The sequence below is a fragment of the Pogoniulus pusillus genome, chromosome 24, assembly GCF_015220805.1.
Source record: "Pogoniulus pusillus isolate bPogPus1 chromosome 24, bPogPus1.pri, whole genome shotgun sequence".
NCBI lineage: Eukaryota > Metazoa > Chordata > Aves > Piciformes > Lybiidae > Pogoniulus > Pogoniulus pusillus.
Genome location: NC_087287.1, coordinates 6533994 through 6549039, shown reverse-complemented (window position 1 = coordinate 6549039; position 15046 = coordinate 6533994). Strand labels below are relative to the sequence as shown.

At 46.1% G+C, this 15046-nt stretch overlaps 1 protein-coding gene across 1 annotated transcript; it reads right to left on the bottom strand.

Moving 5' to 3' along the window:
• Positions 1–1409: 1409 nt before the first annotated feature.
• MRPL23 (mitochondrial ribosomal protein L23) lies at positions 1410–14927 on the bottom strand. Its single transcript, XM_064163180.1, has 5 exons — positions 14828–14927; positions 14464–14586; positions 13648–13730; positions 11731–11804; positions 1410–1770 (listed from the first exon to the last, which is right to left on the bottom strand). Exons 1-5 carry the CDS (start codon positions 14851–14853, stop codon positions 1606–1608), a joined length of 471 nt encoding a protein of 156 aa, XP_064019250.1. The 5' UTR covers positions 14854–14927; the 3' UTR covers positions 1410–1605.
• Positions 14928–15046: the final 119 nt, after the last annotated feature.

Below are 15046 nucleotides of genomic sequence, written 5' to 3'. Positions count from 1 at the left end.
GCAGACATGCCAAACACATGAACTCCTTTCAGTCAAGTCAGTATTTTTCCACATCTACTATTGTAACTCTGCTGGTAGGCTGGAAGCAGCAAATCCTCCCTTATCTTCCTCCTCTCTGTGAGCATCTAAGCACCAGCTAACTTAGGATCCCCCTTGGAAACTGGACAAAGAAAGGGGGGGGACACGACAGTCACTGGGTTTGTAAGCCACAAACCACCAGAGGAATTGGGACTGTCGTGCAGAAGGGAAGTAGCAGGGGGAAAGAGGTGACTAATGAACAGGAGGGGGTGCGTAAAATCCTCCTTGGATTGCCTCTCTGGGGAACAGCTGTTTCCTTGTAAACATCTTGCTAGCTGTCCAAACAAGAAGTTCAGACACAGAACAATAAAGGAGAGCACCCGGGCAGAAGCATTCAAGGCAGGGGCTCATTCACTACCCTGCCAAGTGGCAGCATTCAAAAGCCAGAGAGACATCAGCCACACGTTTAACCCTGTCTGTGCTGGTGCCGTAGCAAACAGCCTGCAGAAACATCCTTCTCTATCGAGGTGAAGTCCTTCTCAGCCCTCTTTTTCCCCTGGCAGTTTCTGACACAACAGCACAAAGAGAACACAACACAAAGAGGAAATATATTCTCATCAGAGCAAGCAGAAACAACCACGGAGCCAAGAAATGAAAAGCCTGAACGTGGCAGCACTGAATGCCTGCAAAAGATCTACCACTGCCCTGGCATCACCAACTTTTAAGTAGAGGGAGCAGCAGCAGAAAAAGTAAAGAGTCTATTTATTAGTCTTGAGCACAAACCAGCCTACACTGGCAGAAGCATTTCTGGGCTAGCACTGCAAGGTAGATGTGGAGAGGGGCAGGAATAGCAGCACAGCTGTGCCAGTGAACATTCCTAGGGCAGGCTGGCTGCAGAAGGAACTACCTGCACTGCATGACAGCAAATAGGGACTGTGAACCATCTCTGTCTGTTTCTTCATGCTTCTGGACGTCAAACACACAAAAGGTCCCATCACAAGTCTACAAACCCTGTCTGAATGCCACACAAGTTCTAAAGGACTGCAAGCAGATCACAAGCACCCTTCCAGGAAAGGAAAGGCCACTTTGCAATGAAGTAACAGGATACAATACCTGCCAATAAGGAAATCCTATGTCCTAAGCCTACAGTACAGTTATCTTCACCTTCTTGTCCACCTCCAACCATTACCTACACCTTCATGTCCACCTCTGACTGATTGATCTTGACCTTCAAGCATTCCATTCAATGCCAACCACACTTACCCTGGGAAATTGCCTCCTGCTTCTACTCATAACCCACAGAAGCAAGAAGGTAGGCACAGGACACTTCTCCCAGCAGAAACAAGGAGAAGTGATTCCACATTTCAGGTAGCAAATGAGCTGCAGCCTGATTTATTTTACCTTTTGGTTTTTTTTATTTCTTTAGGGCCAGTTTTTTGTAGTCGTGGCACAAAGAGGCAGGAAAAAAAAACCAAGAGGCCAGGCAAGGGCTGCTGAAGAATAAACATTCATTACAAGAAGGGGAGAGTGCAAGTTCTGCTGATCATAATCCCTCTGAGCCTAAAGAAAGGCAGCTGGCTCACGGCATCAAAGTCCAAACCAATCGGGGACTCCACCTCGTCTGGGGTCGCCTTTCTCCTTCTGCTTCTGTGTTTCCATGTATTTATGCCTGTAGTCATCAAAAGCACGAGTTTCTTCATCTTGTTCTTTCTCTGGAAATAGGTTGGGGAACTGAAAGGTTTGTCCTTGGCCCTAAAGAGAAAACAAACGGTCAGAGAGACATTCCAGCCTTTCTGTAGTAGCTATGATGAACAGACCCAGGAGGAAAGACCACCCTGAAGTTTCAGCTAGTGCAAAATGGTACCTCTTAACCTCCCAAGACCTCTTTCCACCCCTCTCCCCACGACACAGAGATATCCCTCCCCCTCCAAAAAGCTGACTTTCAGCTTCCTCTCTTTGTGTGTTAATTAAGACACTGACATCTTTTCATTTTGTTAATGGATGAACGATCAGGAAACAAATGGACATTTCTTCAAAGACTCCAAAGCAGCTCAAAGACGTTGGATGAGTCACAGAGTAAAAGAAAGATGAGCAAAAGAAGTGATTTTATTAAAGTAGCACCACTGGGGAAATACATGGAGCAGACGTTCACGATGTTAACACTGAGGCCATGAGCAGTGGTTAAAGTTGTTTAGATCTCAGTGAAGGATAAGAGGCAACAGTGCTAACAGCTGTTCCTGGAGGGTGTAATGTGGGGATACAGAACAACAGCTATCAGAGGCCTCTTATCAGCAAGAAGGAAGACTACAGCATAAAACAATTACAGTGGGAACAATCTGTCTAATACATCACTAACGAGATTAAAGTGATTACATCTGCATCAGTCACTCTAAGAGACAACTCACTGCAAAGCAACATCAGCAGCACAGCTCCGTCTCCCACTTGGAAAATAAACATTTGCTTGGTCTCTGGTTTTTATCTAGCAGCAGGAAACCATTATTCTGGGGAAACCTTCTATCCCATTCACATCACCTACTTGCTTTTTAGTGGTTTGCACCAAGCACAACTTCATTACACTCAACAGTATCAACTCTTCCATTCTGTGTAGGACTCTGCGTAATAAAACTCACAACTGATAGCTCCTAACTCTGAAAGTACTCTCCAAAATACTTACAAACGGTACCATATGTTAACTTCTTTGGCAGAATACTGCATGCAGACATCACAACAAAAGCATCCTCCCACAGTAAAAACAATCTCCCACAGCATCCTCCCAGAGAAACTGGCTGCTCGTGGCTTGCTTGGGTGGACACACTGCTGAATAAAAACTAGCTGGATGGCTCGGCCCGAAGAGCGGTGGGGAACGGAGTTAAATCCAAGTGGCAGTCAGTCACAAGTGGTGCTTTGGGTCCCTCACTACCAGGCCACTGAGGTGATGGAGAAGGGCAACAAGGCTGGTGAGGAGCAGCTGAGGGAACTGAAGTTGTTGAGCCTGGAGAAAAGGAGGTTGAAGGGGAGACCTCATTGCTCTCTACGACTCCGTGAGAACAGGCTGGAGTGAGCTGGGGGTTGGTCCCTTCTTCCAAGTAAAAAGTAACAGGACAAAAGGGAACAGCCTCAAGTTGTGTTTGGGGAGGTTTAGACTGGACATGAGGAACAATTTCTTCCCCAACATGATCGTCAAGGCCTGGAACAGGCGGCCCAGTGCAGTGTAGTTCTCATCCCTGGAGGGGTTTTTCAAAGCTGTGTAGATGTGGTGCTGAGAGTCATGATTTAGTGGTGGGCTTGGTAGTGTTGGGTTAATAGTTTGACTCAATGATCTTAAAGGTCATTTCCAGCCTAAACAATTCTATGGTTCTACAATTTAATTGCTTCAGATGAAAACAATGAGTTGATTTTGTTCAGATCACCCATTCCTTACATTTGCACAACAAATACAATCAAACAAAAGGCCCAGTTATGAAACGGTTCCAGAAGAGACCCAAAGAGCCTTTCACAACACAGCTACCCATACAACATTTGGGGATGAGAAATGTGACATAATTAAATCCTAACAAAAACCCATCATCTTGCCCCTGACCCAGCTGAATGTGTGCAATGTTTCATTTAGCCATATACACTCCACCTGGTAATTTACAGGTGTGAAGGAATTCCAACCTCAAGGATATGCTCTGGAAAATAAAAACAAGACTTATCCCACTTGAGCTTATCCAGACTTAGAATCTAGGAAATATCGACTCATACCCAGCACTGCTCTGGTTGTTTTTGTAGCACATACTTCTTGGGGGTTTCCTAAAAGCCTGACCATACTACAAAAACAACAAGAGAGCTGCTGTGTACATTGCTTTTGCCTTGATTCTAGCCTAGATAAGATCAACTGGAACAAATCAAGGTTTTCCTTTCCAGTGTGTGTGTACTCTGGGCTTTCCACTCTTTTGTACCTTTCAATTGCCAACAGACATGCTTATGGCAGCTGTCTTGTGACAATCAGAGCACAGTTCGGTTCTGAGGCACAAAAAGTGGCTCTATCGATGTCTTTGTGCAATTCGAAAGCTGTAGCCTAGTTTAAGAGAGACAAGGAACTATGGAAGAGAGTCCAGCAGAGGCTACAAAGCTCCTGAGGGGCCTGGAGCACCTCTGTGAAGAGGAAAGGCTGAGAGCCCTGGGGCTGTTGAGCCCGGAGAAGAGCAGCCCCAGAGGGGATCTGATCAATGCTCATCAAGAGCTAAAAGGTAGGGGCCAAGATGATGGGGCCAGACTCTTGTCAGTGGTGCAAAGGGCACAAACTGGTAGCCAGGAGGTTCACTCTGAACAGAAGGAGAAGCTTCTCTGCTATGAGGGTGCTGGAGGCCTGAAGCAGGCTGCCTAGGGAGGCTGTGGAGTCTCCTTCTCTGGTGACATTCCAACCACCCCAGCCATTGTGATCCTGGGCAAGCTGCTCTGGGTGCCCTGCTTTAGCAGTGGGGCTGGACTGGATGATCTCCAGAGGTCCCTTGTGACCCTCACCACGCTGGGATTCTGTGAAACTCTTCCTGTATTAGCATCAGCAGTAAGCATCCTTGAGGCCAAGATTTTAGCACGTGGAAGCACTTGGCAAAGAATTTATTTTACATTCCAAAAATCCCTCACTGTTTTAACTGCACTGGGGGCAGGTCACTCAGCACTGTGGTACCTACAGAACAGACAGAGATGCCTCAAAGGACTCATCTGTCCTGGAGAGGAAGCCATTTTAGTGGAAGAAGTCAGAAACCAAGGCAGGCTAACATGGTAGGCACACCACCTACACTGAAAACTAGAGAACTATTTCTGCTGCTGACAGTGTAGTAAGGGACTGTTCTTATTAGGCAGCACTTCCATTCTGGGCTGGTTCCAGGAGCAGTGCACTCCTCTTAGTGGAGAACGAAGGAAAGCTGTCCCTAAAGCATACTACATCCCTGGTAATTGACTAAGCATTGCAAAACAGTTCTTATTATCAAAAGAGGGGAGAGAATAACCCAAAAAGATAGGCGCAGAGGCTGCAGTGAAACCAGACAAACCTCTCTCAGCTGTTTATCAAAGTGCTCCCAGCTCCCATCTCAAGGCTGGTGAAAGTCAAATATTGAGCTGAAAATGTCAATCTGTATCTGGAGCCTTTTCATAAACCCAAATCAGCACAGACAAGTCGGCTCTCTCCAGCTCTTGTTTTGTGAAGAAACTCTGCTGTTGGCTGGCAGCCAGACTCGATTGGAAAGAGCCAAGACATTACACCCTGAGAACTGAAGGTTGATAAATCTGAAGTAACAATACTATGCAGTAATACCACACGCTGTAAGACTCTGGAGTGATGAAAGCTGTATGAAAAATAGCTGTTGTGCATGCTCAGTAGCTGGTTTTCAGAAGGAGCCTGCATCTTGGGTATTTCAAAACTTCAGAAATACCAAAGGCATCAACTTACATAAAGCACTCTGAGGCTGTCCAGGCCTATTTACGTTCAGAGCATCTTCGACTCAATGCCAGAGGCTACTGAGGTTCAAGCTCAGATGCCACCTTCTCAGAAAAGAGGCTACCAAAGGAATGAAGTGATTAGCACTCCTTAAGGCAGCTGCTTTGCCTTCAACTTCTTTGTGGAAGTTCTCCCTGTTATACAGAACCCACGATCTGATTGCACCCTCAGAATGACATCCTAACAAACAAAGCACACAACTCAATTTCTACCAAGTTTCATCAGGCTTTTGTCTTGTTTTCAAACTGTTAAGGATATAAAATGTTGCCCTATTCAACCAAAAAGCTAAACTTTGTCTTATTCACTTGCATTTGCTCACTGGTTTAGCTTTGGCAAGCCATTTAACAGTCATCCTTTCAATTATACAACTAGTAAAATTCAGATAAGCTGAAAGAAGCTCTAGAAAAGGTTAGGGTTTGGTGCTCCTTTAGTGTCAAGCCCAGAAAAAGGGAGAAGAAATAAAAACATCTTGCTACCTGGCAGAGATGTGCTACAGAAAATCTTGTGAGACAGACACTGGCAAAAAAAGAAATCACTTTGTTCTCTACAGCTCCCTGAAAAGAGACTGGAGCCAGGTGGCTGTTGGTCTCCCAAAGGGAAAAAATACAAAATGAGAGGAAATGGCCTCAGGTTGCACCAGGAGACTTTTAGGTTGGACAGAAGGAAGAATTTCTTCCCTGAAAGGGTTATCAAGGTGTGGAACTAGCCACCCAGTGAAACAGTGGAGTCCCCACTCATGGAGATATCTAAATGCCATGTAGATGTGGTGCTGAGAGACACGGTTTAGTGGTGACTTGGCAGTGTTGGGTTCATGGTAGGACTTGACAAGCTTAAAGGTCTCTTCTAGCCTAAATGTTCTGTGATTCAACATGTCTGGAGGTGCTCAAGAAAAGTGTGGGCATGGCACTTTGGAACGTGGTTTAATGGCCAGGGTGATGCTGGGTTGAATGTTGGATTCTATGACCTTAGAGGTCTTTTCCAACCAAAACAATTCTATCGCTCTGTAATTTAATCTCATCATGGAAGTTCCTCTGCCAGCTAAAGAACTTTTCCAGCAGTGTGAACTGCTAACAGTGACAGTCTGGGTAAGCTCCAGAGTAGGCACTGAAATATCAAATAAAGGCAGTATGATGATGGCTGGGTGACAGGTTGGACTGGATGATCTTAGAGGTCTCTTCCAACCTGGTTGATTCTATGACTTTAGTCATTGCTATTCTCATTTTAAGTTTTTCCCTTTTCCCTGCAAACTCTAAGGTTATGTCCAGGTGAGATATGTGTGGTCCAATGTTTAGACAGTAGAAATGGGAGCCATTAAACCTAAGCTCCTGCATAACTCTAATCCTTGCTTCAGCATTGCTCAAATGCAGAACTGGTTTACACACATGACCTTGTGATGATTGATGTGTTAAATTATAGAACCATTAAAACTGGAAGAGACCTTTAAAATCATCAGGTTCAACCAATAACCTAGCACTGCCAAGTCCATCTCTAAACCATGTCCCTCAGCACCACAAGTTTTCAATTCATCCAGGGATAGAGACTCTACCAGTGCACTGGGCAGCCTGTTCCAGGCCTCAGCAACCCTTCTGGGGAAGAAACTGTTGCTTATGTCCAACCTAAACCTCCCCTGGCACAACCTGAAGCTGTTTCCTTTTTTTTTGTCACTTGCTGCTTGGCCTAAGAGATCAACCCCAACCTGGCTTCCTTTCAGGACATTGTACAGAGCAAGAAGGTCTCCCTTCAGCCTTCTTTTCTCCATGCTCAACAATCCCAGTTCCCTCAGCTGTTCCTCACAACTACTGTTCTCCAGACCCTCCCCCAGCTTTGGTGCCTTTCTCTGGACCTACTCCAGCAGCTCAATGTCTTTCTTGTAGTGAAGGGGCCTAAAACTGAACCCAATATTCAAAGTGTGGCCTCACCACTGCAGTACAAGGGGACACTCACCTCTATAGCCCTTCAAAATAAAAAGTGACCTAAGCATCAAACATTTTCCCCTTAGATTTCAAGCCTGTGAAATCACACCTTGTTCTCAGTCTGTAGAAGGAGTTAGCACAAGGAGTGGTACAAATTGCCTCCTTTCATTTTAATGAGAGGTTAAGTGACTGTAATTAGGTCTATGAAGTCAAGTGTTACCCTTCCCACAGCTGAGCCTCACGGCAGAAAATTGCTGGAAAGATTATCCAGCACAAACTCACTTGTACTTCTTTGACCTTTCTGTCCCTTGAAAAGTTTAGGAATGGAAGGTCAGCCCAGATATGATTGTGTAGGAATGACGCAGCAAACACAGATCCTGTAAACAACTGTGAGGTCTTCTGATTATTTAGATAATTGAAGCACTTACTACTGTCCTTCAGAATTAGGAAAAAAGTGATGTTTATAGTATCAACTGAAAAAAATGTTGGACTCCCAACAGCATGGGATTTGGTCCAGCAGTAGCAAAGGCAGCTCAGTTTAATAAGCCAGTGCATTTGAACACTTCTCCTCCTGTTGCAGTGGTAACATTTGATGGCAAAACAGCACAGAAAGCAGCCTCAGATATCCACAAGGTGCCAAAAGAAAACTGCTGTCAGATCTGATGTGCAAATGGGTTAACAGCTACGGACCCACCAGGGACTCTCGACAGGGACTGAGGAGAAAGCATTTGCAAAAACTTTCCCACCAGTGCCATCACTCAGGCAGCTAAATAGGTGTTAGTCCTAATGCTGACAAGGTCACACTCCTTTTTTACTGCCATCTCCACTCCATTTCTCAAAACAGGTTTAATTAAAAATAGGTCTGGATTCCAGAGGCTTGCCTACAGTTGTGCTCCCACGGGTGCTAACACCTGTTGAGCTACACCAGTGAGAGCACTACAGGAGGAGGAGGAGGAGGAGAAGATGTTGTTGTTGCTTTTTCATTTCCCTGGTGTTGATGCAACTGTGAATTTCCCCATTGGCTTTCTTCTCATTTTAACTAACATTGGGATAATTATAACTATACTAGAGTAAGGAAAAAGGTTGCTTTGTGACACTCATTTAATTTACTCTGCAAAGATATATAGCTATGGGCTCAATTTAAAAACATAAAACAGTGCAAAAAAAGTAGCATTTGATCCCCAGTCTCCAACTCAAACCTTGCTCACCACATTCCAAAAGGAGGGGGGGTAGAGGGGAAGCAAGCAGGCTGTGGAATGGTAAGATATTGTTGATCCACAGCCTTCTATGATTTGAGGTATTTTTTTAGTGTGAAAATATTATGCTTGGACAGATCATGTATTTGTCCAGTTAGAGCCTGAGAATAAAGTAAACAGCTCTGAATCTCCAAGAAATAGTATTTGGAAAAGGAAGGACAACAAGTCTTACATGTGGAACAGCTGGGGCACTAATCTGACACCTAAGGCTATGTTGACTATGACTTCATACACCTTCCACCTTGGAGACACTCAGAGTGAAGTTAATGGATCTGTGTGTTGTGCTGGGACACATAAGGTGATGTTTTATGAAGCAGGGAAGCCTAACTGGTCATGAGAATACACTCCACTTCATTCAGGTAAACCACACCACTGCCCTACAGAGTCATGCTGCAAAGAGCAACACTTCCACCTAGCGGGGAATGGAAAGATAGAGCCAGGAGCTTCCAAAAACACATCCTGAAGTTTTCCAGTCATAAGCAGTTTTAACTTGAAACTGGATTAATGAGAGACAACACAGCTGGTAAAAACGGTGGGAAAGCCCAGCTTCTCTGACTCACGGCAGATGCAAACTAATTCTCCTGAAAATAAGGATTTTACAGCGGTTACCAAAGAGTTTCCTAAATTAGGCAGCTATTAACAATGGCCTGCATGGGGCCCGTTACGGCCTGAATCACACCATGAATGAGAAGGAAGGCAAAGCCCTTCAGCTTCAGAAACGACTCTGGGTTTTTGGCCTCACCCACTGTTTAAAAGCTGGTGTGAACACACAACTGGGAGCTCATTGTCTGAGACATCAGCGCTAGTGATGAAAAGCGAAGAACAAAAGGGAGAAGAGGGGCAAAAAAAAAAAAGAAGGGACAGACAAACCTAAATGTTAAAGGAATTAAGAGACTCTAACAGTAATAAAAAAATAAAGAGCAGAGGTCAGGAAGGAGGTGAGAGGCAAATGCACAGCCCAAGTGTCACTGAGTTTAGGTAATGGTCGGGACTCCCTCACTTAAGATGAAACACAGCACTCAGAGGGGGTCCCTGATGTGCTCATGAGACAAGCAGAAAACATGGTGTTCTCTAAAGCCTCAGGATGACACTACTGGAGTGATGCAGAAAAGGACATCTGCTATGTCCTGTAACAAGGGCAGTCCTCAGCCACAGTACCCCAAGGCTCTGTGCACTGCCCAGCTGCAATGACCAGTTACTGCTGTGTGCCTGCCTCCAGGACCAAGTTAGTAGTCATTCCGCCACTACTCTTAAAAGGATAGCAGGTTCAGAGGTTTGATGTGACAGAAATGCCCAAAGGTGCATAAAATGAGTGGTTTGCTCCACAGAGCAGTAGCTTTTTGCTTTCTCCTCCTTACTCCCAAGTATCTATGGATTACAGACCACCTTCTCCTCAATTCAGCAGACAAGACACAAGGCTGCATTAAACACAGCAAAATAAAACCAAAGAACTTAGCACAGCTTCATAAAGCTTCCATCCTGGGAAAGGCATTTCTAAAAGCCAAGTCACTAGCAAGAGGTTGTGGCAATGGAAAAGTGATTGCAGTTAACTATTAAGGAATCATAGAATTGTCAAGGCTGGAAGGGACCTCAAGGATCATCCAGTACCAATCCCCCCACCATGGGCAGGGACACCTCACACTACATCAGGCTGCCCAGGGCCACATCCAACCTGGCCTTAAAAACTTCCAGGGATGAGGCTTTCATCACCTTCCTAGGCAACATGTTCCAGTGTATTGCCACCCTCGTGATGAAGAACCTCTTCTTAACTTCTAATCTAATCTACCCTCCTCTAGCTTGGATCCATTCCCCCTGGTCCCATCACTAGGAAGGAAGAACACTTGGGGGAAAACAATGTGTAAGAAACATCATTACCCTTGACATTCAGCCCCTCAGCTGGGTTCTTATGGCATCATTTATACCATACCTCTGACAGACAAACACCTAGCACAGACCTTCCAGGAAGGAGGATCTGCCCACCAAAGCAGAGGCTCTTCCTTGGAAAAGGAATGTGGGGTTTAGCCATCATAATGCAAAATGCAGAGGTGAAAATGTCTTTAACCTCAGTACAGTAAATCAAAGTTAGCCCTCCCAAAAATCCAGCTCTGTTACTTTCTATCAACTTTGCTCTATGTTCTTTTCAAGGTAAGGGCCCTCTAGAAAAACACTCCTCACTTTTCTTTCCACTCCTCTTCCCAGAAGGAGCTTAGAGAAAACCTTCCAAGCATGTTTCAACTCTGAGAAATTAAAAACCCATCAGACTTCCCATTGTTTGTGCCTCTTCAGTTTGACCTCAAGTCCATATGAAGCCTTACGTGGTCTTTAAGATCACAGAGTGTTCCCCCCACACTGAATCCTTGTCCCAGGATGGAGGAACACCAGGGTTGTGTTGCCAACAGCAATTTTGAGCTTATGGTTTTACAACCATAAATAGCATTCCTTTAATGTCATTTTGGTATGTGAAGGGGTTTTCTGTCACTGGTAGCATTTCTTTTTGACACAGAGACAGGTAAGCCCAAGAGAAGGTTACAATATGCTCCTGTTATGAAAGAAATTCATAAGAACATGAAGCTCCTTTTCCACTGGGCAACCAACATACATTTTGGAACCCAGTCTGGCCACAAAGCACGCCTGTTAGTCATGACTAAAAGCTCTCCAAGGAATATGCCTTAGTCTTCTCTGAAATCCAAAGAGCTTTAATAAGAAGTTCCCTACCCTTACAATGTATTCTTTCACTTACTGGACATTTCATTAATCAACCACACAAGTAGTGAATATTCCAGCACACAGAGTACAGGGTCAGCATGAAACTCAACTGGCACAGCAGCACCGAATGACATCAGACCCTGACTTACAGACCTCAGACAAACACGGGACTTGGAAACAGACCAGCTGTTTGAATCTGATTTTTAGACCAAGTCATTTAAATCACTTCATACACTCTGGAATGCATTAAATGAAAATGTCATTAAAGGACTGGGAGAAATATTCAGCCAATTCTCTGAACTTCTAGCTTGGTGGGTCCCTTCCTCCTTCCCTACCAACATCCACGTTAACTCACCAGCTGTACATAGGCAACCTTGTAATCTGGCTTCTTCACCCTCTGATTCTTGTGGTTCCTCTTGTTGTTTGCACCTGCAGAAATGAACAGAGTCCCATCTTGTACTGCCCAGGACTTGCAATTTCTCTGAAGCAAGACCAAACTGAGAGGAGATTTCACTAGCTTTGATTGGTCTTGTTTCTTTATTACCAGCACAGCACCACCACCACTCAAATGTACTGAAATCAGCAGTCACCACTTTCCCTCTATACAAGCAGGGATATGAGGTACCAGGCTGCTGACAGCCACACAGAGTTTTGCAAAAAAGCAAGGAGGTTAAGTCCCCTGAGTAGGGGGCCAGGAGTGATAAACTGTCCTCCCAGAAGCAAGGAGGAAATGGCCACCAAACAGCTTCACATTCATCCAGTTCTGCCTCACAGCTACCAGGCTCAAGGATCTTGTCTATACATCAACAAGTTACACTCCACACCCCAAAACGGCACCTTGCCTTTCTGCAGCTATGCTGGCCACAGCTGAGTGGGAAGTTCAGTTCATTTCCTGCAAGTCAGGCAGGCATTAAAGCTCTCAAATTAGGCATTCTAGGCCCCTGTCCTCTTTTATCCCTGAATATGTACACTACCACCACTGCCATTAGCAGTGAGGCACAAAATGATCTGCAGGACAAGCATGATTGTTTTGCAGGGCTGTTTGGAATTGCATGTGTTTGGCATTTAAGACTTTATAAAGTCTGGTTTTCATATAAGCAAATTACAGATGATCTTTCTGTTCTCTTCTTGAAGCTTTTTCTTTCATTCTCCATTTTTCACTATTACAGCTCATTTTTCCTATCCCTTTTGAAAACTGATCCCTACCCTTAACCATTGCAAAGACATCAACCCATTCCTTTGCTAAAGTCACTGCATGGAAAAAGAAAAACTCAGCCATCAAAGGTGTCCTAGCCAACAAGTCACTCTTCACTTGCTTAATGCAAAGATGACATTAAATACACTTGGCTTATTTCAGTTAGAGATGGGTTCCTCTGCTCCAAGTCAGACTCCAGCACTACTTGAACTAAGGAACAGAACTAAAACATGAGGAAAAACTTGTTGTTTTGAGGGTGATGGAGGCCTGCAGCAGGCTACACAGAGATGTTTTGAACCCCCCTTCTCTGCAGAAATTCCAAACCCACCCAGACATTGTGATCCTGGGCAGCCTGTTGTGGGTGCTTCTGACTTAGCAGGGAGGTTAGATGAGACCTCCAGAGGTCCTTTCCAACCACCACGTTGGGAATCTGTGAACTTGTGAATACTTTTTCTCTTAGGTTGATGTTTTGGGTTTTATTTGTTTTGTTTACAAGGGGTAAACACCACCAATGGGGGCACAGAAGTCTGTAGCAGAAGTGTGATAATGAGAGAAGTAAAGCTGTAAGTGTGCCAAGATAATTAACTGACATTATCTGCTGGTCTAACAGAATATTTTCCTTTGCTCTACAAATTTTGCCTTTTGTTAAGACTGTCATACCTTCCCAGTGTGCATACCAGGTCAGCCCAGCTCACATATGTGTTTTTAAGTTTCTGTCTTTAGGTTAATTACTCATTTTACTAGAATACATGAAGCAGTTCCTTTTGAAGTGCTGGTCTGCAAGGAGAAAGAGCAACTACAAAAGGATATAGGCCTAACTAGGCAACTGTCAAGAGAATAAAGCTTTTCAAAGTCAAGATCTTTCCTCTTAGAACTAAACCTACATCATAAACTAACCAAAGCATTTCACTATCAAGCGGTGCCTACTTATTTGAAGGGACAAAGAAACAACTAAGCTCATAGATGTATCTAGAATCAGAGTCTGTGGAAGTCTAATGGAGCTTTGGACAGGAAAAGTCTGCTCTGAGTGTGTAGGGATGGTGAATTCATCCCTTTGGTCTGTTCAGCCCCACTTACCATACTGTATCCTGGTCCTCACAGCAGCTACTGGCACATTGTATATTTTTTCAAGGTAATTCTTGATATCCAGTTTTGTCATTCTGGGCAATGCAAGAACATTTTGGGAAAGGGAGAAAGGAGAAACATCAGCATTTAAATAAAATAAAGCAGAGCCTGAGTATTTATAGACTGGTTGATACTCTGGAATAAATCTGTATCTTCCTTTTAACCAAGGTGACAGTGTACAGAAGAATAAACTCAACAGAGCTCACACACTGCTGCAGCAATTCAATGGCACACATTTTCTCCCCTGCAACCTCCAGGTATAGTCTGTTTTCAGTCAGAGTGGGTTGATTTTCTCACTGCCAAAGCTGAGAAGCCTTTCTAACCATCTAAATCGCAGTTTCTACTCTTTTCAGAGTAGAAGCTTGCAGGCTTTCACATCTTCAACCAGACTGGTCAGGCTGTAAGAGCGCTGACAAACACCTGGACATCACCTTGTTTCCTCCGGCTCATCTTCACAAGCACTTCCTTCCTCCTCAGCCTATTCCTGGGAAGGCTGAGCCTCACTAACACTCCGCAAGAGGAGGCAAGCAAAGCTCCTACTTAAACTAACGACCTTGCAGCCCTCTCAAAGCTCTCCCTGACGCAGAAGCTCCTCTCCCCAGCCTCAGAGGCGCTGGCAGAAGTGTGGCCCTGAGGGAGGTCTGGATGCTCTAGAAGCCGCGGGGGCCCTTCCCGCGGGAGAAAAGGCACAGCCCCTGGGCCGCTCCCGCTCCGGGCGGGGGAAAGAGGCGATTCTATGCCCCGCCGTGCCCGTTCCCACGCACTCACTCCATGGAGACGCGGAACTGGACGGTGTCCTCGGGCTGCGGCACGCCGGGCCGCACCGCCAGCATGTAGAAGTTGGGCCGGAAGATCCGCAGCTGCGGGCCGCCCAGCTGGAACAGCGGGTACCTGCGGGGGAAGGCGACACCGCTGACGGACTTACCGGCACCCCAACCCCCCTGCCCGGCCTGCCCCGCCGCGGCCCTGCCCTGCCCTGCTCGGCCTGCCCCGCCGCGGCCCTGCCCTGCCCGGCCCGGCCTGCCCCGCCGCGGCCCTGCCCTGCCCGGCCCGGCCTGCCCCGCCGCGGCCCTGCCCTGCCCTGCCCTGCCCTGCCCGGCCCGGCCTGCCCCGCCGCGGCCCCGCCGCTCACACGACTCTCCTGACGCGCGCCGCCATGGCCCCGGCCCGGAAGCGGCGCTAGAGCGGTTCCCGGCGCAGGGGGAGCCGTTCCCGGCGCAGGGTAGCGCCAGCTGTCGCCCTCTGCTGGCGCGGAGGAGCGCGGCAGGGAAAGGCGGCGTGGGTCCGGACGCTCACCTCTCCTGGCGAATGCCGCCCGCTATCGCGGCTCGTCCCGGCGCCCGACCAGCCC

Bases quoted from the DNA above. Each gene is read 5' to 3' on its own strand.
- MRPL23 (XM_064163180.1), bottom strand. From the start codon at position 14,853: ATGGCGGCGCGCGTCAGGAGAGTCGT. The intron at 14,587-14,827 runs GTGAGCGGCGGG...CTTCCCCCGCAG, and splicing joins GCGCGCGTCAGGAGAGTCGT to GTACCCGCTGTTCCAGCTGG. The intron at 11,805-13,647 runs GTAAGTGGGGCT...TCATTTCTGCAG, and splicing joins GAGGACCAGGATACAGTATG to GTGCAAACAACAAGAGGAAC.